Source organism: Pavona decussata, unplaced genomic scaffold, assembly GCF_977016875.1.
Source record: "Pavona decussata unplaced genomic scaffold, jaPavDecu1.1 SCAFFOLD_179, whole genome shotgun sequence".
NCBI lineage: Eukaryota > Metazoa > Cnidaria > Anthozoa > Scleractinia > Agariciidae > Pavona > Pavona decussata.
Window position 1 is genome coordinate 585,690 of NW_028145589.1, and position 27,283 is coordinate 612,972.

At 37.4% G+C, this 27,283-nt stretch overlaps 1 protein-coding gene across 3 annotated transcripts in view; it reads right to left on the bottom strand.

Annotated features, from left to right (window-relative positions):
• LOC146463298 (uncharacterized) overlaps nt 1-23,238 on the bottom strand; it is a 74,158-nt gene extending 50,920 nt beyond the window's left edge. The window contains exons 1-4 of one of the 3 annotated variants that reach the window (XM_085084560.1): nt 22,585-23,221; nt 17,740-18,081; nt 15,866-16,075; nt 8,205-8,996 (exon numbers count right to left, since the gene is read on the bottom strand). In XM_085084560.1, coding sequence (XP_084940686.1) covers nt 8,205-8,996; nt 15,866-16,075; nt 17,740-18,040 — 1,303 coding nt within the window. In that variant the 5' untranslated portion in view covers nt 18,041-18,081; nt 22,585-23,221. Of the gene's footprint in view, nt 1-8,204; nt 8,997-15,865; nt 16,076-17,739; nt 18,082-22,584 lie in introns of all 3 variants that reach the window. The other 2 variants (XM_085084559.1, XM_085084558.1) reach the window with 2 other exon arrangements.
• Between the last annotated feature and the right edge of the window lie 4,045 nt (nt 23,239-27,283).

The following is a 27,283-nucleotide window of genomic DNA, read 5'->3' on the forward strand; positions in this document are numbered from 1 at the left end:
CACACCGGAATTATAAAATGGTTATTGCTCCTAAGCTTGTGGGATGAAAGGGCAGGTGGAGGCAGCAAATTTGAGCGTTTGTGGTTTCTTGATGAAGATATAGAGTTAAAATAGTTTGTTGGAAAGAAAGTCACACAGATCTGCCCGCTTTAGTAACAAATACATTTGTCACTTTTAAAATTAAGAATCAAAATTTCTGTTTCTACTGAGTTTGAGCTTCCAGAGTAAATAATTATACCTTAAAGGTGTTGGAAAGTACAGACTGTTGACTAAAACTCTGAAAGTTGCAATAATGCAATGTCATCAATACTGTTGGTTTTTTGCTTGGAACTATTGCTTGGATGTCTCAGAGAAACGGGTACGTGGAGTATGGAATTTCGTTTTGGCAATTTAAATTTGTGATATGTTGCACCAAGATTCCTGCTTTGTATGGCTTCCCACCAAAGGATATAATTCAATAGACAAATAAATAAGTTCACTCAGCTGATTGTCTGATCAGTGCTTGTCATGCAGCATGATAGTGTCTTAGTGATACTCAGACTCAGTAATTCATTCTTATAAATAAAGAGTGATTTCTAATAGCTAAAAGTTTGCTCACAGTCTTCATCAAATGATTACCCTGTCGCTTTCTTGCACAATACTTCTTTTTTTAAGGAAACAAGGAAACCACTGGGCCAAGAGCGGCAGCCATCTTGGATTTCCATCAGACTTGGAAGACTGGGCACGAGCAAAGCCAAATTTGGTCAGCAGCTATACACTGCAGGCTCGCAGAAAGACCGTTTCTTTTGGATTTTCGCAGGACTCAAGAAAACAAGGCACATTTCCTCGGTTTTTTCTTCTTTTAAGCTAGAAAATGATGGCTTTAAGCAACAAATCGTGGACAACTACTTTTTAGAAACAGGTAGGCTTTAATATCAATGATTTTGATAAAAGACTGGCTTGAAAATGTGATGCACAATTCAACCAAATGAATGCATGTGCTTCTGTGAATTTAGCTACAAATTCATCTGATCTCGGTTGTCGAGGTAGCCATTTCCTATTTATTTTTAAAATAAAACATTTACAAACGTTTTTATGGGGTAAGTTTGTAGTTGTAGCGCTAGTTGAAATGAACAATCAGATGATTGTAGTTGTACTGAGAATCAATTGCAAGCTTTATTTGTGTGGTGACTTCATTCGATCGAGTATAACGTTACTTTAATTTGCCTGTGATTTGATTGAAGTTGAAGGTCATTTGGTGGAGTATTATAATGCCCACATGTACAATAAAATAGCACCATCAGTTAAAAACGAATGTGAACACTGTAATCACACAGAAGAACTGACTAAAGTGCATGATTTTTTTCTCTTTTTGCTGTAGATCTTCAACTCAATGTTGTTGTTAATGCCGATAACCAAGACTGCAGCTTCAGAGTGTGTGAAGTCACCAAATCCTGCTCAATAAGCTAAGTCACTTGTAAGCAGGGGAGCCTATTTTTAACTGATTTAGTATGGTTATGAATTGTGACTTCTACTACTATATATACTACTCAGGAACAATGAAAAAATAAAAAATTTTGTAACTTTGAGCCTTGAATTCATTACTTGATGTTTGATAGTTTAATAGAAAATTAGAGGGTCAAATTGTTTTGGTCATGTAAATTGCAAGCAAATTGGTACTTTTTTGTCTTTTAGCACTGTGCTTGCACAATTATTATGCCTATCAAATTTTTATAGTAGCACAACATTTGCTGATGTTGTGATTGCACTGTTTTGTTACATTATTCATTATCTAGAATATAGGTATTCCACATTTTGTGGGTCATCACGAGGGAAAAACTACAATTTTTCTGAGCCACTATAAATGTGTTAAAGTTGTGCAGACAAGGCAGTAACTTTTAAGTTTTGTTAAAGGCTGATAATTTAGAGAGGGATTTTGACTTGCACTAATGTTGTGAACAACATCTGTTGAAATTTGTTGCACTGTGTAGCCTTGTCATTAGAACTTTTGTACATAATCAGAGCTTGCTGTAAGTTATTGTTTTTCTGTTATTATGTTTTCTTGTACAAACGTTTTCACTGGCAATTGTCAAACCAAATTTTAGAATAAAAATTATTACAGTTTCTTGTACATTAACATTAGGATCGTGATCACCCAGGCTTCATGTTGTAGTCAAAATTTTGTCCATCATGGTTGAGGTAAAATATCCATCTGCTGAATATTATTCTTTCACAATACATATTAAAAGTTATGTTTCTATTTCTGATTTTATTTACACAAGTTATTTTGTATTGATTTAGCATTGTAGACCTACATTTATATACAAATAAATTCCTGAATCTTAACTAAAATAAGTTAGGGATTGTTCAATAAAATTATCCCTTTTATGACATGCTGATGTTCTTTTTCATCTACATACTACATGTACATTCTCAACAGCTTATTCTGAGACTCACCGGAAATTTCAGTCACAAATGTTTTTGTGATTTTGGAAAGTTCAAAGTAGTACAAGATCTTGAAAAGGTTCATTCAAGATCCTTGAAGATCTTTTGCAAGATTATTGAAGATCTTCAAAGATCTTGGCAAGAGCTGCAAAGGATCCTGTAGGATCCTTGAAGATCTTTGGCAAGGTTATTGAAGATCCTCAAAGATCTTGAAAAGGTCTGCAAAGGATCCTTGAAAATCCTTTTAAGATCTTTGGCGACATAATTGAAGATCCTCAAAGATCTTGGCAAGTTCTGCAAAGGATCTTTGCAGATCCTCAAAGATCCTGGCAAGATCTGCAAAGGATCCTTAAAGATCTTGACAAGATCTTGGCAAGATCTGCAAGGATCCTTAAGGATCTTTGAGGATCCTCAAAGATCTTGGCCAAGATCTTCAAGGATCTTGGCAAGAAAGTTGAGGATCCTTAAGGATCTTGGCAAGGATTTTTGAGGATCCTTAAAGATCTTTGCAAGATTGTTTAAGGATCCTTAAAGATCTTCATAAGGATCCTCGAAGATCTTCATGAAGATCTTTGAGGATCTTTAAAGATCCTCAAAAGATTTTCACCAGGGTCTACCAGTGATACGTAAAAATTATTTCTTCTCTTTGTAGTCTTTCAGCTGATTTGGTCACACAAATTCTCCTTCTTCCATAAGTTAATGGTTTAAATTTCCAAACCAAATGGATTGTGTAAATGCGGCAGGTTTCTTTTACAGGCCAAAGGACACAACTCAAGGTCACTGTAATAATATAATTTTATATGAACCAGCTAAACAGGGCCTCCTCCTACCTACAACAACTGTCCACTCCTATAACACCAGAAATTCTGCCAAGCTTAATTTCCACCGACCACAAGTTAGAACTAACATAGGCAAATTTACTTTTAAGTACTCTGCTTCTGTCATATGGGAAACTGTCCCCATGGCAATGACAAAAACAAAAACTTTTAACAGGTTTGAGAAACTTTATAAGGCCCACCTGATCTCTTGTCAATCAAATAATATATGTTCTGTTTATTATTAATGATCAAATATAATAGTATGTAACTATCTAATAATAATAATAGAGTTAAAAATAATAATAATAATAATAATAATAATAATAATAATAATAATAATTGTCTGCTTATATTTTGATCTTTGTTGTCGCTGCTGTTGCTGCTGATGATGTGTTGTCTTTTTCCTTTCTTTTTGTTTGTTGTTGTTGTTGTTTGTTTGTTTGTATGTTGTTTTTTTGCTTTTTTTTTTGTTTTTATTTATTTATTGTTTTGTTCTTCTTCTTAAGCTTGTCCTGTTTAGATTTCTTGCTCGGTTCAGTATATCTCGAACATACCTTAATTTACACAAATGTAATTCTCTCTTGTACATCCTAGGCTCTACAAACATTTCCTGCATTTTCTAATATCTCAATAAAGCTCAGTGTCATTTCTTTGTTTACTTAAAAGTAGGTGGTGGTCAGCTAGAAAGCCTTTGCTACTTTGACCACCACACACATTTTATAATTTGTACTGTATTTATTTTTATCTTGTAATCATTTGTTGTAATACTTTTCTTTCTATGTTAATGTTGTGTAAATAGTGTGAAATAAATGAACCATGAACCATCCTAGCCCTAACACCATGCTGCTGTCTTGGTTATATACCAGCAAACCAGAAAGACCTGTCCGTGTAAATAGTAGGCGCCCAATTATGTCCAACATTAAAATACCGAGTACACCCTTGCTATTTTAAAGGGTTTTTTTTTTTTCTCAAAAATGGAAGTTTGAATTTCTTTTGGGAAATGGAGGTACCACATCTGGATTTGAGATCTGAAGAATGTTTGGTTACTTGCAACATGTGAGCAAATGGAGCAAGTCCCTATGAGTTTCCCATTAGAGTTTTATTTGGTAGTGATGAGCTTTCCATTTCAGTGGTTCTTGATTCACCTTTATTACATAACACTTGAAAAGTTTTCACCTGAAATTTATGTTAAGTTTAGGGGACATGCCCCCTCGACTGCTTCTTTGATGACAAGTTAATAAAGGTTATAATTTTACACATAGGAGTCCACAGACTCGAAAATTAGAACCACATAATACACAAGTCCAATAATATTTGACTCTTGATATGAAGAACAAAGGTCATTATCTGCATTTGATTTGCAAGGCACAATGAGCTGCTTAAATAATCATTGTTGTACTGAGCATTGCCTTATTTGTACATGCATAGAGGATGATACACTAAGAATAATACAAGGTTCTTTATGTCCAAAGCAGCTATCTTGGTGCTTGGGCACTCACCTCTGATGGGATCCTTGATTTCAGCAAAAAAAATAATAACAATAATAATAATAGGGAAGGTGTGAAGGTCTTTTGGCCTCATAAAAGTAGCAAATGGCAGATAAATAGAAAAGAAATAAAAAATATTTCCACTATTTGTTTTCCTGTGCATGTCTGTGTGTTCTAATGAACTGTCACCCATTTCTGCAGCAAAACAACAGCTTTCACAGTAAGCTGATCTTCAGTAACCATGAATTCCTAAGTATTCCTTAACCATGGCCTTCCATAGCCAGGAAACAACATTTAATCAAACTGTCAGACACAAACCCACTGCAGAGAAGTGGTGGGGAAAAGAAACTTTGAAAACAGTGTCTGTCTTGGATGAAAATTCCTTGTTGATGCCAATTCCTTGAGCAAAAAAATTTTTCTTGTATTGATATTTGCACCCATGTCAGGTCCTAACTTTTCTTAATATTAAGACCAGCAACACAAAATTATGTTCAAGGACTTTTCACACAAGTACACAAAAAATATCAGAACAGTGAACCTTGAACCTTTAAGCCCCAGTAGTGATCAGTATCAAAATTTCTCCTAATATTTATCAATACACAATCAAGGAGAGGTCATGAGATCACCAGTGGTGAAATTTCTTGATATTTCAACAACTTCCCTATAATGCTACTATGAAAAATGGACATGTAGAGACCAGTAAGGAGAAACTGTATGTTGACACTGAGGCTTAAAGGTTAAAAGCTAATAAATACAGAGCCATATTGTTGGTGATTATCGCAGCTTCTTTTATGGTTCGTCCTTCCACCACAAGGGCTTAGTTACTTGAGAATCCCTTTTTATTCAGCCTTCTCATTATCCATTTTCTGGTAATTATATTGTCTTATTCTGATGGAAAGAATAACAACATCCCAGTGAATGACTACAGTTTTTTCTTAATTAATTGCATCTTTGTTCAGGGGGCACAACTTCAGAGTACAGCAAACGAGGAACACTTTCCTCAGTATTCCCTACAGCGAAGATTGTTGTCATGACAACAACAGCAACAGAAAAACAACCAAACTACAATCATACAAAGTTTGAATATGAAAGATTTATGGAGTACTACAAAGGCCCTCCTATCTTAACACAAAGTAATGTTGACCAGTTTGATTACATATTTTCGCCCATAGCAGATGAACTTATCACCACCAATGTCAAAAATTAAGCCTGTCAGCCTATTATTTACTCATCATTAGTACTGTGTGGATTTGGGGGTGCCTTTTTGGGTGGAAAGCTTGGGGATCACCAGTTCTACCTTACTCCCCAAATTCCTCAAAATGCACTTTTGGCTCAGTCTCATTCTCTACAGACTGACAATGAATATTATTTGCCACAATCTTTGGGAATGGGGTTTGATTCTCATTGTGTTGGAAGGATAATAATTTATTCATTTTGGTCTTCCGCAAACCATGGAAAGTTTTTTCCAAGAAAGTGGAAGAGATGGGAAGCCTGCTACATCAAAACTTTACTTTAACAACAATCACTGATATTGGTGCAAATATTGAAGAAATGCAACCCATCATGACAGATTAGTGTAAATACCCCAGAAATCTGTGCAGGGGAAAATTTTTGCTTATAACCACTTTGGTTTTGGCTTTTGTGTGAGAAATGCAGCTGTTGTGATATCTGTTGTCCGAAATGACTGTCATTGCTCTTAATTATGTGTTGAGCTGTGTCCAGCTGTTTTAGCCCTTGAAGATATTCACATCACTGATAGGAACTTTAGGAACTTGCTTCTCCCTAGAAATCAGGTGGAAGAAATTAAGGCAGAGTTAACAAGAAATAAAGGAGAAACTGAGGCCAGTGATAACTATTTGTATCAGAGAATGTGCTAAGGATTAACAATGGAAGTAGTAAATGAAATGTGTTTAGTACTTCAAGGACTCCATACTGATGATAAAATAATGGAGAAATTCCCCTATCTTAAAGAAAAGAACAATGGCAAAAAGATTCTAAAAACTATAAGTGATGTCAAATCCAAAGAGGCATGTCCTCCTTTTAAAACTACTTCTTTTCTAAAGCCTATCACAAGCATAGACCTGCAAAACATTAGGTGGTGCAGACATGTAAACCAATGTCCCCATTTTTATTTTAGAGGAAGGCTAGTTTTATATTTTGGATCCAAATTTTTTTTAACTCAGTAGGTGGGAGAGAGGGGATAAAATTAAACTAACTACACTTACATAAAGAGCCCTTATCGGTTCAGACAAGGTGTTCTCTGTTGTAGTACGGGTTTCATTACTATTATTTTGGCGGTCATAAGTCGGACATTTTTCATTTCTCTTAGCTGAGGGGTGGGAGGGATATTGATCTCACCAGCAGATGGATAATAATATTGTGTGGACACTCTATCAATTTCTCCAAAGTCCTATGAGAGATGTTGTATGGATCTTGAAGGAATAAGCACACTGGTCTGAAAGGACTAATATTATGTTATGAAGTCTCTTACTCAAAGTGCAGTTCAATTTATAGAAGGAAAATAGTCTTTTAGCAGAAGACAAAAACTGAAAATATGCTAGCAAATGCGGCGCGCGTGTTCAGGAACTCAAGGTAAAGTATTTTGGGGAAATTAATTTGCGTTTACTAAATAAATAATCATTTTAAAAAAAATCATTTTTTGTCAAGAAATACCAAAAAAAAAATATATATGACCTACCTCCATTTTATCCCCAAAAGTAAGCAAGCTTAAGCTTATATCCATCGTGTTGGAAACTTGTGTAATTTGGCAAGGCCGTTTGAACCTTACTGCAAACTCTTTTCGGTTAAAGTCGCTGTTGTCTTCCGAAAAAACAATTTCTCACTGTTCTCTCCCCACACAAAGGGCATGTATGTATTAAAACGTCGCATGACAATCTTAATCGGAGCGAAAACTTTTCCGTGTTTTTGTTTCTTCCCCGAACTGAGCGAAAACCAAACAGAGAAGGAAAGAGCCAATCACAGAGCAGATTAGAATAAGGCATTGCTTAATTCTGGTAACCAACCAGAAATGGCGTTATATCGAACTTTACCAGATCTCACATTTCGACATTCCCGAACCGACGACTGAGATCGGGGTACGGGATTAACTAACAGGTAGTGAAAAGGTACTTGCAGCGTCAGAATTCAACATTAATTATTTTTAATTATATATTTTTGGGCACATTGCTCTTTAACTTCCAAACATTCTGGGGGGGCTCAAGCCCCCCCCCCCCCCCCTCCCCGCTGCCCCTACCCCCGTTACGGGCCTGCATAAGAAATTTAACGTTAATGTTTTCGTTAATGCAGTGTGGGCCTGAAGTGGTCGCTGACGTCACTCTCATCCGTCGGTTTATTTTTACTTCAAGTTCCCGTTCCTATGAAGCTGTTAGTCTAAACAAAATCACGTATTGCGTGTATCGGGAAAGTGTCCTTAACAATGATGAATTTGTAAATTACATCAAAAGTTGGTACTTACTGTTCACAAAGGTCTTGGTTTTTCTGATGTCATCTTGTAACTTTAAGGTCCTGAATTGCAATTTCTCCCGATCCTTTTGGAGATCGTCTATTTTTCCAGAAAAAGAATTTATTTGTTCTTGAAGATCATTACGTTCATCCTGAACTTTGCTTAATTCATCCCCACTTTCTCTAATTTTTTTTGTCTTGACTTTTAACTTGTCTTCGAGACTCGTTATCTCGTTTTGCAGCTTGGCTTTCTCGTCTGTCAGTTTTTTAACTTTTTTTACAAGATCGCGTTCTTTTTCCAAGCTTTTAACGGAACTGCATTCTTGCTTTATGTCGGTTTTCGGTCTTCGGCGCGTTTCATTGTTGCCCACCAACTCAGTAGTCTCGTGAAAATAGTTTTCAATTAACCCTTTTGCTTTTTCAAAAAGATCTATTTCCTCCTTGTGGTAGCGCTCAAGCTGATTTAATATGCTTTTTACTTTCTCCTCCTTTGTACAAGCGTTTTCCTTTGTTGTTACGTCATCACCTGGGACAGCATGCCTCACTTGCTGTTCGTTGTTATTGGAATCTGTTAGGTTCTGTAGATCTGTCTGGTATGCTGTTGTCCCCTCTTCGTTAAAAACATCTATCAGGCGTTTTTTAAAGGCATTTGTCAACTCTTCATTTCTATCTTGAAGTTTCTTTCTCAGCTCGTCTCGTTCTTTCTCGATTTCCTCTTTCCTTTTCTTCTCTTCGTCTAGAGAAGCTTGTAAAGATCGGACTTTCTCTCCTAATACTGCGCTGTTTTGACGTTCTTCGTTTAATTCTGTTGTGGAAGAAAGAATGTAGTTGTGAGGAAGGTTGTCTGTTACGGAACATGAAGTATAAGGTACATTAATTATTGCTCGAAATTTGTTACGAAACTGTGAAACCAATGGTAAAACGAACCCTTGGCATCTTGTTGACTGATTAGGTTAAGGTAGGTAAAAACGCACCAAAGCCTACATGGCCCACACGTCCACACGGCCGGAGCTTAACCTGGGTTCTGTAGCATGAAGCGACTAGGAGTATTGCTACTTCCCACAGGATGGGATGCTAGTCCATTACAGGGTTACCCCGAGCAATTTGTCGCCGGTACTATTTTTACACATAGGCGAAGAGAGACAATGTGGAGCAAAGTTTATTGTCTAAGGAAACAACACTGCAATGAATGAAGAGACATACCTACAATCTTGGACAGATCAAATGAAAAATTAAGACCACCTCTCCCCCCCCCCCCCCCCCCTCCTCCATTTCAGTGATGGAAAAATGGCGCGTTTTGCTTTGCACGCGGATTCATCATTGAATTTAGGGGGGGGGGGGGGAGGTGTAATTTAGCATTTTAATCTGTCCAAGACTATCTTGGACAGATCAAATAAAAAATTAAGACCACCCCCCCCCCCCCCCCCATTCCAATGATGGAAAAATGGCGCGTTTTGCTGTGCGCGCGAATTCATCATTGAATTTGGGGGGAGGGGTGGTTCAGTTTCTCATTTTAATCTGTCCAAGATTGTAGCTTCGAATCACGACCCTCGCACCTCCGCATCTTATAGAATTAATTCATAAAAAAGAAACTTTAAAGCCATTTTTATGAGCTATTGTTTGATGTGTTGTCTTTTATGGATACAATGAATCTTGCTCAGGGGCTCGAAAATACTGACTCGTAACTTCTCTGCTAATTGTTTTGTCAATTACGAATGCACTATATTCGCTTGATTAAGTTACCTGATGGTAAGATGGCGGTCGGTCACGGTGCTCTGACCGGCACGCATTTATTTAAAAGCTGAAGTATCTAACATTTCCTGCGGCTATTTAAAATCACTATTCTAGAGCAAAGACCTTTCTTGAACCATGCCTGACACACGGAATTCCAAATCCTCGAATCCTTCTACTGGACGAGATTTTTGATCCACAACTGAGTTCGTGTCAATGGCGACATTGAGAGAGATGATGCATGCAGGAGCGAATGTTCAAAAACATGTTTGAATCACACCTGTATTCCGTAAATACACGGATAGATGAGGTCGTTAATCCTTAGTATAGCTTGAAAGCCAGCTCTATAAGCTTTAATTTGATATAGGGGTCTAGGTATCTACAGTTTAAACCGGACGCGCTACATCGCTTGGACGCGAGACACCTCTAAAGGTATACGGTAATAAGTCCGTAGCAGAACTAAAAACTAGTCTTGAATACTCACAACAAGATATCCGGATCACCTTTTCGAGTCTACTGACGAATTGGCTGAGATAGAAGATGAACTCGAAGACATCCATCGTACTTTAAGCAAACATGAAGACAAAATGGAGTACCTTGAGAATCAAAGTCGTCGAAATAACATTCGAATTGATGGAATCACTGAAGAAGGCAATGAAACGTGGCTCGAGACAGAAACAAGATTAAAACAAGTATTAAAGGAAAAGTTGAATTTGGCGTGCAAACCAGATCTAGAAATCGAGCGAGCCTATCGCGTTGGGATCCTTCGGGCAGCACGACAAATCAAACGGGCCTATTTGTGCCTGAAGACCTTGCAGCGGAAACCTTGGATAAGCAAAGTAGACAAATGGAAATGCTAAAGGAAGCCAGGAGAGCAGGAAAGATTGCAAATTTTGTATTGGATAAATTAATTGTAAGGACAGGCCTCTCAGATAAGTTTATTTTCTTTTATGATGGCTTTAATTAGTAATTTGCCATTTAGTCATTTAGACGATGAGGAATTTGCTTTGATGCTGTATGAACTCCAAAATGGCCCTGTTCACTTTGATCATGATCGCTTATCCAACTTGTTGTTTAATCCATTAACTTCCAATCTTGACCGCTATCTTATACGTCCAGAAGACGCTCATGTCAAGACTCATAGTCGCTACGACTTTTACTTTCAGGATAAGTTTAGAGATGACAATTATTTCTCCATTTTTCACCTCAACATTAGAAGTCTTCGAAATAAATTAGACGGCCTAACTACATTGCTAGCCAATTTAGATATAAGATTTTCTATCGTTGGAATAACACAAACTTGGTTACAGGAATCTACCCATAATGTGGATATCGACGGGTACGATTTTGTTTACAAAAACCGCTCATTTAAATCAGGCAGATGTGTTGGGTTGTACGTGTCAAATAATCTTAATGATAGGGTGATGGAAACATTATTTATTGAGATCATAAGACCTCATGGGAAAATTTTATTTTAGGTGTAATTTACAGACCACCAAATCAGAATGTAAATGACTTTATTGTGGACTTAAATGAGGTGTTAGTTAAGGTCTCAAGAGAAAATAACCACCAAAATCATCATGCCACTTAAGAATTTTTGGACGGGCTTCATTCTGGTATGTTCGCGCCATTGATTTCATTACCATCAAGGATAAAATCGCACACTGCAACTGTAATTGACAACATTTTTACCGACTACTTTGATCATTAATACCGAACAGCTGGTTTATTATTGGCTGACATATCGCGCCATTTACCTATATTCTCCATTTGCTCTGATAACACTCCCACTCACAGGGCTAGAGAAACTATATTTGTGCGTAATAAGAACGTAGTGAACACTAAGGATTTTTTCGAACAACTTGAGCGCTTTCCATTCGACCAAAAATTCCGGAAATTCCGGGTTTGGGAGCGAATGGAGCAGACATTTTCCGGAATTTCATTCCGAAATTTTGGGTGTACCTCGCGAGGTTGGCCTAAAATTCCGGAAAATCGGAATAACCGGAAAATTCCGTTCCATTCGACCATTCCTGCTCGCGCCAAGTTTCTCAGAGCAAATCGAACTCAACATGGCTTCCGCTCAATATCAGAGTTCCGCTTGGCAGCTCGCCCAGATCCATTCCTAAGTGATATCCTTCCTGTGGGCATGACGGCGCGAGTGAACAGCTCGCAAGTTTCTCTTGTCATTCTGAAGTGACCCTTAAACTCGTCAGGAAATTAGAGAGGTATCGTGCCCTCAAAGTAGTCGCGGGCTCGGTTTAAATTCCTACGCATGTAGGAGCTACCCACACTGGACAGCGTTATGTCGTCGTCCTCGTCCAATACTTCGCTTATTTCAACTTCATAGTCGTCGAGCAACTCTAAAGCAAGTAAAATAGACAAAGAGTCCGCCATTTTTTGATTCCCTGTTTATTTGGTATTTTCCGCGAAAATTGGTACGTGATGGACTGGGACGGCTTGGTTCAAACCAACCGGAGAATACTGTTCCATTCGTCACATGGAATACTCGAAATTTCATTCCGGAATTTTTGGTCAAATGGAAAGCGCCCCTTGAAAGTACTGCCTCAGATTTACGACACATGTTTTCCACTCAAAAAATTAAAGGGAAAGAATCAATCTAGAAAGCCTTGGTTATCCAAGGGTTTACTTAAATCTGTCAAAAGTAAGGGCAAATTGTATAAGCAATACCTTACTGATCCATCTTCTCAGAAAAAAGCGCTGTATAAAGAGTACAGGAACAAACTAAACCACTCTTTGAAAATTGCAAAAAGACTATATTATGGCAAAAAACTAAACGAGTCCAAAAACAACTTGAGAGCCACATGGAGGGTGCTCAACGATCTCATAAATAAAAGAAAACCAAAAGTAAAGTCTAACACAACATTTAAAGCAGAAAATCAGGAAATATCTGACCCAGTCGGCTATTGCAAACAAATTTTGTCAATATTTTTCCAGTATCGGGCCAAACTTGGCCAAGGGACATCCCACAAGACATTTCTATCTGGAACTTTTAATCAGTCATTTTTTTCTAGACTTGGCAACAGAAGAAGAAATTATTAATTAATTACTATTGCAAACCAATTTCAATCAGGTAAAGCAGCTGGCCATGATAATATTCCCATGTCCATTATAAAGCAATCTATTAACTTAATTTCTGCTCCACTCACGCACATTGTTAACTTATCTATTATGCATGGCATTTTACCAGACCAAATGAAAGTCGCTCGGGTGGTGCCCATTTCCAAAGCTGGTGACAAATCCATTTTTTCTAATTACAGACCTGTTTCCATCCTCCCTTGTTTTTCAAAATTCCTTGAGCGGATTGTTTATAATCGTATCTCATGTTACCTAATTGATTTCAACGTTCTTTGTGATAACCAATATGGGTTTAGGAAAAACCATTCTACCACTCACGTACTTATTGACCTGTATGACAAAATTTCGTCTGCTCTTGATCGCAGAGATCATGCTGTCGGAGTCTTTTTAGATCTTTCTAAGGCATTTTATACGGTGAATCACGAAATTCTCTTTGACAAACTATATCACTACGGTATTCGTGGACTGGCTTTAGAATGGGTAAAAAGTTACTTCTCGGAGAGATCACTATTTGTGCAATATAATGGACAGAAATCAACCTCCCATAAGATTTATCGTGGGGTCCCGCAAGGGTTAATTCTGGGTCCGCTATTATTTATTCTATGTATACATAAATGACTTGAATAATGCTTCAAAGCTTGATTCAAACTTAATTTGCCGACGACACGAATTTATTTATTTCGCACACAAATCCAGATTTCCTAATCAATAGTTTAAATTGTGACTCTGGACTTAACTAGGACAAATTTTATGGAATTTAAACCACGGTAGAAAAAGCATTCTTCCAACTTTAGCGTTGTTATAAATGAGAAAAAAAATTGCACAAGTCAATGAAACGGTCTTTCTTGGGGTAGTCCTAGATGAAAACTTAGCTTGGAAGTCTCATATATCTAGCCTAGCAATTAAAGTTTCTAAATCCATAGGTATAATGTTTAGATCTAGTTTCTTCCTTTCAACACTTTCTCTTCGCATGCTTTATAATTCAATGATACTTCCCTACCTTAATTACTGTAATCTAGTCCGGGGATCAGCATATAAGTAAAATCTCCAAAGAATTGTAATTTTGCAAAAACGTGTGATTAGGATAGCGGACAAGTCTTATTATAATGCTCATACAGAACCTATTATTAAGAAACTTAACTTGCTTAAACTACAAGATATTCATTTATTACACCTAGGTCAGTTTATGTTCTCGTTTAAAAATTATATTCTCCCTCGAAAATTTGAAAGCATTTTTACAACAAACAACCAAATTCATAATTACAATACAAGGCACACAAACTCCTTTCGTCTACCATTATGTAGAACAAATATCCGGCAATTCTCTTTCTCCTGAGATTACTGGTTCTTCATCTCTCGCGTCCTTATGTTGCATGTTGTTGCGTCAAGTTTGATCTGAATCAAATTATTTACGCAACAACGCGCAACATTTCTATTGTTCTCGGAAATGTTGTACCATGTTGCCAATTTTGTTTGGTTGGCGCATGTGCAAATCATGTTAAAAATGGCGGGCAGTGAGGACTGAAATTTGTAAAACAACGAGAAGTTCAGATAGTTCAGTTAAGATGAAACGGAAATCATAGCTGAGTTTAATCGTTTGTGTCACGATTGAGTCACATATAGATGTGGATCGCGACGTTTCGACCACTATACTGCTGGTCTTCATCAGCCGATGGTGTCGACTGATTGCGTAACAGTATAAGTAGCACCTTGGTTTGTGTTGATTGGAGTATTTCAACCCTTGTCGTTCAGACTAGAAGAACCTGCGCTTGAAATAATATCTACTGCGGTGCTACCATACGTCAAAGGGTTATCAGAGGCTCTTCGCCGCTGTCTACAACAGCAGGGCATAGGGACAGCTTTCAGACCTGACACAACACTTAGACCACATCTATTTATTTATTTATTTATTTATTTATCTAGTGCGATCTAAGGACACTGTCGATCCTGCAAAACAAGAGGGAGTAGTCTACAAGATTCCCTGCGAGTGTGGCAAGGTCTATATTGGAGAGACGGGAAGATCTATGCATGAACGTATGTTGCGCTTGTTTGACTACCCATTGTTTGACCAGTCCCAAACACAAAATGTCTCAACAACTCGCAACAATGTTGCGATGTTGTGTGAAATGTTGCATCTGTTTTTGACCTGCCGAGGCTTAAAAATCCAGCCATTGTCTGTAAAATCAAGTGGGCATTTCACGTTTCAAGAGAAAAAGGCGTCATTTTTGACAGCGCTCAGGAATCCAAACAACTGCCTTGTTTTGTTTTCTTGTAGGTTGAGTCCCCATGAAATGACGAAAAACGACTGTTACAATAGAAATGCTGACCAAACTGTAAGACAGTCTAGGGACGAGAATGAAAAACAAATCACGTTTCTGAGCGAATCAGTAAGTGGTTTACAGAAACTTATCATGAAACATCACGCGCTCACGGCTTCAGACCAATCACGATTCACGAGAGGGATGATAGCCATTTTGCATTTTGCGAGGAAAAGCATCTGTTTGACTAAAACGGAGAATACCCTCTACCACCCTCAGAGTCATGCAAATATTCAATAGGTCATGATCATTCACTGCGTAGCTAAAATATGTTTTGTACTTGCTATAAGGTTTTGAGTTTCGTCACAATTTAGGTACGACATGTACAGTTTTAAAAGGTCTAAGTTTTTTGTGTCGTTTTGTCTTCTGCTTCTTTTCGTCCTCTTAATCAGATTACCGTGTTTTCTTTCGTTGCGTTGGTTACCAGCGGTAAATGCAAATTCTATTCATCGTTGAGTGTGTCTTGTTCTTGTTCTATACAGGAGAGAAAAATCGCATATAACTGATTTATCATAAATTGAATACTAACCTGCCATTGTCTGTACATTGTTAGCAAGGTCTTTTAGGAGCGTGCTATGCTCATAGATTAACTGCTCATTTTTCTCGTCTAGTTGCTTTTTGAACTCATCACGTTCTTTCACGATCTCTTGATTTTTCTTGCGTTCTTCTTGTAGAGCAGTTTGTAAAGGTCGAAGCCTTCCTTCTAGTCCTGCGCTTTTTTGTCGTTCTACTTTCAGCTCTGCGTTGGAAAAAAGGATATGGTAAACCATGGAAACAGGAATTATTTTGTTATATAGCTAGACTTTCCCTCAACAAAACGAGCACTGTGATTGTTTTTTTTCTTGGTCACGTGCCCCTGATCAAATACAAATATATCCCGACAGGGATACAATTCCTCGGTTGTTGCCCTCTCAGTTGTTTGTTTGTTTTGCTGTGATTGTTGAAGGGAAAGTCGAAATAATTATATAACAAAGCCCTTACATCTAATGTATAGTCCTTAGGAAACTAGTTAGTTTTGTTTTCCCTCGAGTCCCGATGTTTCCTTCGACGAAACATAAGGACTCTCGGGAAAACAAAACTAACTGTTTCCCTCGGTGTATATTGTGTATATTGTATGATTTATAAGGGTTACGGATAAAATTTCTGAATCAAGGTAAATGGTTAAAATCTTTCTTTCTCATATCAGGCATGTTAAAACTTAACGGCCGTTCATCTCTTAGAGATGAAAAAAAAAATAGGCATAGGGAGGGTTTATCTATTTTTTTATAAATAAATTAACAATTAAAACTGTAGTAAAAAACCGACGTTTCGGCACCATCATGACGCTATTATCAAGACCAACTTACAAATTATGCGGGATGTAAAGTATATCGGTTAAAGTAGCAACAAAAGAACCTAAAACAACAGAATTTGTAAGTTAGTCGATATAATCATTTCTTATAACCCACCCATCAATTTTCACGCGATTTTATTGGCTACTTTACGTCACGTGGTGCAAATTCACAGGACGGTTATCACGCAAAAACCCCCGCCTGCGTCGATATTTGCACTCCTATTATTGTCATTGAAAAGCCAGCGGAAAAAAGCCAGCTCAAGAGTTTCACCTTTTCATCTTTATTATACAGCTATTTCAATTAACGTTGTCGGATCAAAATAAAGCTAAAAGACAAGACCGCAATGTTTTGTGGGATTATTTTTTATGAATAATATCAAGGTCATTGTACTGCTAATTATAACCTATTGTTTTCTCCAGGCATGACTGATTTTGATGAATTTATTCATACTGAACTCCCACGTATAAACTTTCGGTCTTGTCTTTTAGCTTCATGCTTTGAACCGACAACGTTAGTTGAAATAACTGTATATCGGTTAAAGTAGGAACAAAAGAACGTAAAACAACAAAAAAATCGCATCATTTGTAAGTAAGTCGATATAATCATTTCATATGCAACAAGCGCGAGAGAATTATTGCTAGATCTTGCTGATTTCGCTTTGCAAGAACAACCAGGAAGACGATTTAATGATCGCTATTTCTCAGGCATGGTATAGTGTACATACAGTAGCATTTACGATGGCCGATAGGCCAATCAAATCCGTGGAATTGCATTATACAATGATCCAGTTTTTAATAAGGATCAGATCATTATACTACCATTTATATGCCGCACCCTTCTGTTTTCCATAACCAACTTTGTATAATAAATGTGAATGACCAGAGTGTGGGACGTTTTACCAATAATTTCATGCAGTGTTAATTAACGAAGTTAATAAAATACTGTAACACTCATAGTCATTGTTGAACAGAAAAGTTACCAAACAAATATACTGTTTTATAATCTTAAAAGCAGTAAGCTTATAACCGATTTTTAATTTAATTCTTAAAAAGACCGTGCAATGACTTACCTGCCTGATTAAGAACATGCACAAGAGGTGGGTTCACTCTTATGAGCGCTTCCAAAAAGATGTCATAGGCTTTCGCTCCTTTCTTGAGTAATTTATCTACAAGCGTGTCACACTGAACAGATCGAATGCCAGCCGACTTTATTTCATCTTCATCGGCTTGAGTAAATACAGTTGTCATATAAAGCAAAACCTCTGTCACATTCATGTCTCGTCTCAGACCAGCCTTGGCATTCCTTAAAATAGCTATCTGTCTTTCCTCCATTGGTTTGTCAACCACTTCATCTGTTGTTCTAGCTTCCATTGGGTTTAATGATCTTTTGCGTAATGAAGTAAGTATAAAGCCTGAAAAATTAATAACTTGTTTATAAACAAGAAGAAATTCACCAGCATAGAGGAATGCCCTCCTCCGCTACACAAACACACACACACACCTCACCAAAACAAGCTGATAGCGAGCCGTATTTTGACTAAGTAGCGAACCAGCTGACAAGTTACAACTTAAAAACTAGATTAAGACCGTTACAAGTGACCTCAACCAGGTTTAAAAAGCTAGAACTTTGTTGTCATGTGAAAAAGAGGGAAACATTTGTCCAAATATGTCGCCGGTAGAAATCGGCCGGTAATGGCGAGTAATCATCACCAAATCGCAGCGAAGCATATGACATGCTATAATATTTTAGGGTCAGAAATTCTTTTTGCAATAAAGTTTAGTCTTGAAAATATTGTTAGTGAAATTCTTTCGGATTATCCTCCAATTTAGAGGATCACAACTGCGTGTGTGTAGTAGTGTCTGAAGTTTGCTTGGAAGTTTTTGAATCGGCTCAGTCAACGTGATACTCGCGCATGAAATGTGTTCATATGCCTTGGCTTATCACGCGGGATACCCTGAGGGCAGTCTGTGTCGGTGGCGTGTCTTTTTCATGCTAGACGCAAATGTGCATCTTTCAATTATTAACTCGTTGAACATGGATCAAATTCAGTTTTCTCCTAGAGAGGATATTTTTGTCTTCCATTATCCTTATTGTCTTTAAGAGCCGTTGTCAGTAACTTTCGAGAATCCGGCGACAGAAGCGAAAATTCGAATTTTTTTTATTTGCCCCAAAAGACCCTTTTGGTGAACTATTTTCAAAAACAATATTCAAAAGTTCCAACGAATTTTTATTTTGGCAAAAATTGGGAAAGTTCGAAATCGGCCAAAACGTGCCCGATGGCCCAACTGAAATTATGCAAATTAGTACATTTTCAAAACTCTCGTTCAAGACAAGGCAACGTTTTCTCGGGTTGATACTTTCACAATTGTCTTTACATCAGGAGGAACATGAAGAACTGAAATGGCGAATTGTGTCAAAGTGCATTCCACACATCTCGACCTAGCGCGCTCGCTTTTCACGGACCAAACTAAACTGAGATTTTAACATGATAAATAAGAAAAATTGCCCGTTCAAAAAAGTTATTTTATTACCAGTATATTCGTATACCCCCGATGATATGGTCATCTGAAATATGGCCAAAATCACTCTATCTAAGAATTAGCAAAGATTGTGTTCTTTACGTGGACAACTTCAAATGAAAGAATGTTCAGGTCGAGATAAATTATAGTTTGGAAGCAAGCACAAGGGATGTAAAAACGATTGTGAAAGTATCAACACGAGTAAACGTTGCCTTGTCTTGAACGAGAGTTTTGAAAATGTACTAATTTGCATAATTTCAGTTGGGCCATCGGGCACGTTTTGGCCGATTTCGAACTTTCCCAATTTTTGCCAAGATAAAAATTCGTTGGAACTTTTGAATATTATTTTTGAAAATAGTTCACCAAAAGGGTCTTTTGGGGCAAATAAAAAAAAAATTCGAATTTTCGCTTCTGTCGCCGGATTCTCGAAAGTTACTGACAACGGCTCTTAACAAAAACGGTCCAATCAGAATGCAATATCTTGCTGTAAATAAAATAATAATAAAAAAATAAGCATTGACTGGCCAGATTGTGTTTCGCAATGCGGACAGGAAAGGTCAAGCTTAAGCTAATTAAAACATTACCTGCGCTACAGACTTTGTCGAACTGATGCCTAAACGTCTTTTTTTCCATTGACAATATCTATATTGCCCTTACAATACGTACAAATAATGCTTACAATACGCTAAAATACAACGAAAGGAACAAAAAAAAAAAAAATGAATACAGTTACATTTACTACTATGGCTTGCTTATTTCCGTTATATCTTACAAAGTACAAAGAAAAGTAATATACAGCTCATCTACATCTACATTTATTAAGTTGATAAAATCTTGTGAGACATCACATCACCTGTAATAAAAGCTCTAGGTTACAAACTTCTTGTCAATTAAAGGTTTCCATTTATTGTAATAACGTTCATTTGAATTAGTCCTTGTTGATATTTGTTTTTCGATTTCTGCCTTGCTTATCACTATTGTTAGATAATTACTAAAAGACAAAGGTTCTTCATTAATACTGCAGTGATGCCTAAACGTTACTGGAAATCCACTTCATAAAAAAATTAAAGGTTTGATTGTTAATTTCTTCTTAAAGTTTTCGTGTTCATTTAGGAAAGCTTTTTGTCTGTTCGTCTTTTTGTCTTCAACTTTAATATTGTCTTCTGTCTTCTGAGTCAGGTATGTAATCTGCTCCGGATCAAGAAGTTTTCCGAAAGCAATTTCCGGTGTGATCTCGAATAATGTAATGCAATAGATAAATAGAAAATATAAATAGCCATGAATAGCGCGTGAGTCAGATATGTATCTGCCCCTGTCATGACGTTTTTAGAAAGAAATTTTCGTTATGATCTCCAGTACCGTAACGCAATATTTCAATCGCGAAGGAAGGATAGCTTTAAAAATCTGCGAAGCGTACAATGGAAATAAATCAGGCACAGCATCACGCGTAAATGCCAATATGCGCATCCTGTATCGTATAAAACCAATAGCTTCCATTTTGCAGTTAGTCTCTCTCTGATAACGTACAAAGGCCGTCTAAACGTGGTAAGAACATCAGTCACGCTACTCGCCAATCTCGTTCACAGGGTCCTCTCTCTTCCTCCCTTGAGATAGGACCCTGGTTGCGGCTGGTCACGTGGCACCCAAATCTGGGTGCTTGACCAAATTTGTCTTTAGGAATGGGTAGTAAGAAAGAATACAGTTGTCGCTTTCTCAGAAAGGCCTGTTTCTTCCAGTCAGATAGAGTGTTAATTTTTAAGAATTATTTTAAAAACTGTCATTCCAGGGCGCTGGAGGGAAGCAGACAGACGATGGCAGACGCTTTGAGTAAAAATCCAAACATGCACGGTGGTTTGAGCAAAAGCATCGCCGTCTTTTAACGGAGCTCGAAATGGAGTGAAATGGGAAAAAAGATCTATTTTATTATTCTGAATGGAAAACCAAGAATTTTTGGAAATAGTAGAACTGGATTCCTTCTGTGGATACCAGACCCAGATGACGTAAAACAAAAGAAACAGAAACAGAAAACAAAACAACTCCAAACAAGACCCAACCACAATAGGTCGAAAATAATACAAATACAATGCTCTTCGGTACCAGATAAATTACTCCGATTAAAGTTATTAAATTATCAACATCTGCTTTTTTAACCGTTTGAAATTCGCTAAATTCTACCGATACGATTTTTGTAGACCGCATGAAACTGCGCCAAATCTTTCGCATTTCTCTTGCTTCCGTGCCCCGCTTGAAAATCTTTGTTCAGCTCTTGCGAACGAAATAATAGAGCGAGTGTATCCCGACTGGGAAGAAGTTTGTCGTGTGCAGTCACGTGATCAGCCGAACAAGGGTCCATGACCTAAACAGAGAGGACCCTGGTACTTGTTTGTTCTTACCATGTTTTGCGGTCATTCGTGCATTATCAGAGTACAGAAGCACGACAAAATGAATCCATTTGTTAATCTCATCGGACAGTTTTACTTTCTGGGCAAAATTTGCCAATGTTTGTCCGCTACCGCGCAAAGCAGTTTGGCAAAGCTTTATTGTTCAGTCACCCTGGCTGGACTCTAGCCTCTGATCACGTGCCGGTCACACCACTTCAGTGAGTAACGGCATTCCTCCATCTAATCACAAACTCCGCTACACCAGTCAAAACGCCACTTTTACACTGTTCATTGTGTAAATTGCTATAAACTTTAAAATGTTCTAACTTCTCTCTAATGAATTGCAAACTTAAGCTTTTTTAAAATGGCTTCATTATTTACCTTTTGTCCAAAAGCGTAGCTGCCGTGTAGCTGTATAATTTCATTTTCAGCCCTTCTATAATCGGATTAAATGGAGAAGCGAGAAAATGCAGTAATAAAGTAAAACTTCCCTTTCAGCGGTTCATTAGTATAGTGGGCTAGTCTGAATTCAAATCCTAGCAGTATCCAGGATGTTTGCTCCCACGAGTCTCCTGTAGCTCAGTGGTAGAGAATCCAAACTAGTAATCGGAAGGTCTTAGGTTCGACTCCTGATAGGAGCACACAGATTTTCTTTTTCCTAGTATGCCTATGTCACTGACCAAAAAAATATATCGGTATCATTTCTCAACAGGATTAAAAAGTTAAATCACATTTCTTTCACATCGTTGCATTCTCTTTCTGATTGCAATCGACGGCATAGTCTATCCGCATGATATATTGAACAGTTCACTGAACTCATTCAGCTTTGGAATCGGGCACAATAAAACTATAGCTACGAGAGAGAAATAGGACCTAATCTCAGTCAAACGGAGAATAATTGAATCGACACTCACTCTCCTACGTAGCTCAACAAAGTAATTTTTCTTTGTGCTATATGTAATACTATTCAGTGTCTGGCCTTTCGTTATTAGCAGCGAAATGTTATTTACTCACTTGCTCTTGATGTCTTCCTCTTCACAAATTAAATAAGAGTACCTCCAATGACTCTATGAATCGAGTCCCTTTACCTTTCGTAAAGTTGAAGTTTTCCAGCGGAAGATCCACAATCCTGCCAGCTACAGATATGAATTACTTCCCAAAACACTGAAGAGAAACACTCGGTATCGATATCATTGGGATTACCCATGACCTTCAATATGCACTGTATTAAATTTCTCAATGCAACTCCACTCGCTCAAGGAAATAATCTTTGACATCCGTTACATCTAGGACAAAGACTCTTTATCCTCGCAACGGATTCGTTGTGAAAGTTTTGCGCTACTTCTTTATACAAGGAAATTTGGAAAAATGTGGGATTTCGTTGGCATAACATTTACACCAAGTTTATTCCACAGAAAAATAGGAACAATACCTTTTAGGAGATGGAGAAACGGCACCACGAATGTATTGAATTCCTGTAACCATAGCTGCAGAAATAAATTTTGTTATGTGTCAGGATAATACGTGTACGTCTCGGCAAGTCCTTAAAGTTTTGATGTCACCTTTTGTGGTTTTAAGGCAAGGTCACCTTCTCAAAAAGGAAAACAATACATTTTGAGTCCTTCTGAATATACCAAACTAGGCTGAAATTTATTGCTTGAATCTTATAATAAATCTTTGACTGAGAGTGATCTGGACAAATTCGGAAACGTTATCAAGCGCGTTCTCTGAATAATTGTAAAACAAATAACTTCAAAACAAAATATTTGTTTTAGTAATTTTTTTAACCAAATTTTCCACATACTTATTACGTAGATATAGTTTAAGATTTTTAATAGTATATATATTTAATTAGATTTTTTACTTTAAAATAACATGAGCGTGTAACACGGTGAAAACTATGACGTCAGAGAGTAGGGTGGCGTGATGCAACCTCGTACCCCTCGTTCCCTTCTCGAGGAAGAGAGGACCCCAGAACGAGGTTGGTGTGATGTTGTCATAAGGTTCAGCACGTTTTCAAAGTAGCTGTTTGTTTTTTATTTTGGCAGTAAATTGACCCTGTTCTATTTAATGTCTTTGTTACCGCTATATATAACAAATCTCTTAATGATTGGTCCTTCGAGAAACCACTGTTAATTTTGTTTCCCGAGATTTTCAATGTTTCCCTCGACTTCCTCCGACAAGAAACAAAAATTAACTGTTTCTCTCGAGACCAGTCATTAAGTGTTTTCCGTTGTTATATAGCTGAAGTTTTTCTCGCTAAAGCGCACGCATTCATTGGCTTGTTCATAGTCACATGGCATCTAACAATAGAACTGTTCACCGCCAAAAACTGAGCCCAAGCGCGAGTAACATTGCGAAAACTACGACGACAGAGAGGGTAACAGTGAACTGCTACAGCAAATGTTGACTGCTTTTGCACATCGCTTCCAAACAAGTCATCTTATTCGTCTTAAATGTGGACTGAATGGCAATCCAGCGTCTTCACATCAAAAAATACCACAAAAGTAACAATGCATTGATAAGTCCAAAGAGGCTGCCTTTGATAGCTTGATCACCTGCCAGAAAAAAGGAGAAATGTTCAGCTCCCAGGAGTGAAATCGGAGTTTGGCCGTCACTGTTTTTATTTGTGGGGGTTCTCTACGTTTCAAACGGTCTGTCTTAATTTGACCTGCAGAAGCCTGAACTCTGGATTGTTAGGTAGGCAGTCACTCGACAAGCATTGTAACGGATTTCATTTCTTTCCTTTTTTCCTACTTCCTGACCAATAATGATGCTCTCGTTTCTGCAGTAACTGCTATGGAATAAGTACTTTTTTTCTATTGTTATTATTGCACAGGCCAGGTTTGATAAAAGCTCTTTTTTTAATGATGGGTTATCCCATCCTTGGAGACCCAGGGGCAGATAGTGAGTCGAAACGGGGGAGGGGAGGGGGTAATTTGACGAAGAAAAGTAGGGAGGAAATGTGAGTCTATTTTTCTTCATCGATTCAGTTTTCCCCTCCCGTTTCGAGTTTTTCTTCGTCCCCACTATCTGCCCTTGGGTCTCCGAGGATAGGGTATCCTGTCTGGAAGCGTGTTATTTCAGTGCATCTCCTTAATCTTTCTGAATAAAGAGGCAAAGTGTTCGGTAAAACGAAAGAGAACTAGAATGGAAAAACTTCTAAGACAGAAGTCAAGATGACAAAGTCCCAAGATACATGATTTATTAACTGATCATGACAGGAAAGGTAAGTAAAGTTATAGTTACCTGCACAAGTGCACGTTTCACAACCAAATTTTGTTTTTGCACAACCTTTTGGACAGCGACTTTTGCAAAAGGGGACAGCGCAATGCTCTGAAAAAAAAAAAAGAAAAATTTCGGTCAAAATTGAACCAAGAGATTAGAAGAATCTAAATGCTCTTATACAGTACACAGGGTGTTTTATAAGCAAACCATCCCATCAGCCTTAAAGGCGGCTTTTTTACACCAAGACGGATTTTAACGGATTTCAGTCTGTCAACAAATTACAAGTTGTTTAGCCGTCTTCAAAATGTCTCCTTAAACGTTGAAAATGGGACTAATTATTCATTTTCGACTTCAGAGCCTTCTTTCCTTTTCTTCGTTTCCGAGAATGATTATTATGGCGATCATTTATTCTCGCTATGGACAATGCATATTTTATTCCAAGACACCTGCCTTTGGTGGTTTTCTGCTAATTAGCGTATTCCCCAGGAGTTTAGTAACTGTCTGCTGCGGTTACTTGCATGATAAAGGTTCTCAGACTGTACAAGTCCTTGGGGTTGGATTCTCTTGCACACATTAAGAAATTGGATACAATGACTGAGGAAAGCTAGGTAGGTGCTGGTAACAAGCGCTTTGTTCAAGTGTTTGAGTTAACCGAGCGACTTTATATATTTTTATTCCTTATACTGAAACGCGCGCATATAAGAGTTGATAAAACGGACCAGTGTGATGCTGTTTGAATTCTAAGGAAATATTTTGTGAACGACTTGAAACATTTTTCAGCAATGTTTGAAATGACCGGCGATTACTCAGTCGTGAGAGCGCAGTCTTAATAGTTCAAATCAAATAAAACCCTCACGATTTTAAAAAGCCAATTATTGCCAATCAGAGCTTTTATAAAATAAAATGGACTTTTTACCAAATTGCAAGGAAATGGAAAACTCTTTATGTAGAATAGAGCTAAGATTGTAACTAAAAACAAAAATTCAAACGACAGTGTGTATTTAGTTAATTAATGTCAGTTATTAAGAGCAGTGAATCAAAAATATGTTGGTTTTCACACTCAGACGTGGTTTTTTTAGTTTTGAATTCGTTATAAGAAATAACAGTATATGATGTAATTAAAATGTTACTAACATTTAAAACTTACAAAAATTCTCAAAATAAGGTTAACCTGCACGCGAATTCGATTGGTTTTTCAAGCCTGAGAAAGAAAACGCCGATACGTTGCATCGGTTGGCCATTTATAGTATTTAAATCTGAAAGTATTAATTAAGTATCCGTGTTTCTGTCAAAGAAAACGGTATTCACATTATTAAGACAAAACTATTGACCCCATTATTTGAAGAATTTTAAGCAAAACAATTTAATAGGTTATAAATCGTGTAGTGTTGTTTAGCCTAACTTGTTGCAATTTTGTATGCTAAACATAACGGGTACCGTTTTTTTTTTTTAGACGTTATTTTCGGAATTCATAATAGCCTTAGACTATATTATTTTTATAAGAGGGACAATGTGTATTTTAAGACAAAAGTGATTATAAACGAAAACATCTCCTTTCAAAATTGCCACACTAAATTAAGAAGCGTCAGATAAGCCGAAATCTATTGAACCAAAAATGTATTCTGTCACTTCAGAGATCGTTGTTCAGTCTGTCTCAAAATATTTTTTGAAAGTTGCACTTCCTTAGAAAATTCAATGTTAAGAAGGACTGTTTCAGCACGTTTAGAATCCTTCTTATACTGCTTTGTTGGAAAACAGGTTACAAATGTCCCCGCCCCGCACAGAGCATTCTTATCTAAATTCTAAAATAGTAGTGGAACTTATCAGAAAGATTCTACTGTAACTGTATCATTGAATTTTATCCGTTTAGACCACAAAATGAATAGTGCATGACCAATTATAATAATTTTTGGTGGGCATTGCGGCGTATTTTTCGGGCTAAAACGAAGAATTCAACGGGCTAAAATATATTTTAGCCCGCTGCTCTGAGGCAATAAGAAAGAAGAAAACAACGTAGTCAGCTAATCATAACTGAAAACCGTTGAACTGTCCGCGTCGTTTTCTTGCTTGTTTGGTTTTGTTTGACTGGAAGCGCTGCCATCTGCAAAGAAATTGTTTTGAGCTAAAAAATGTCTGAAAAACCTAACGAAGAAGCAACTTTCCCAGTTGTCTCAACTAGATGGAGAGGATCGTACAGAAACTCGTGGGCGATGGTGGAAATAATGCCTGTTGTAGTTTTAGCTCCATGGCCGGCGGCGAGGTGAATGTAAATTTGTCTTGGCGTCAAGCAAAACCCGCTCTTTTTGAGAAATTGCACAGTTTTAAAAATACCTGTAACTAGCTATTTCTTCGCTTTCATGACAAAAATTAGATGGAAAGATTCTCTAGACAAATTTTGCGGTGTTCTGCCAAAGTTTTAAGCTTAAGCCCTGGTCAAACGGCGCATGATAGTTAACAATTAGATTATGAGCTCGAGATTTCTATC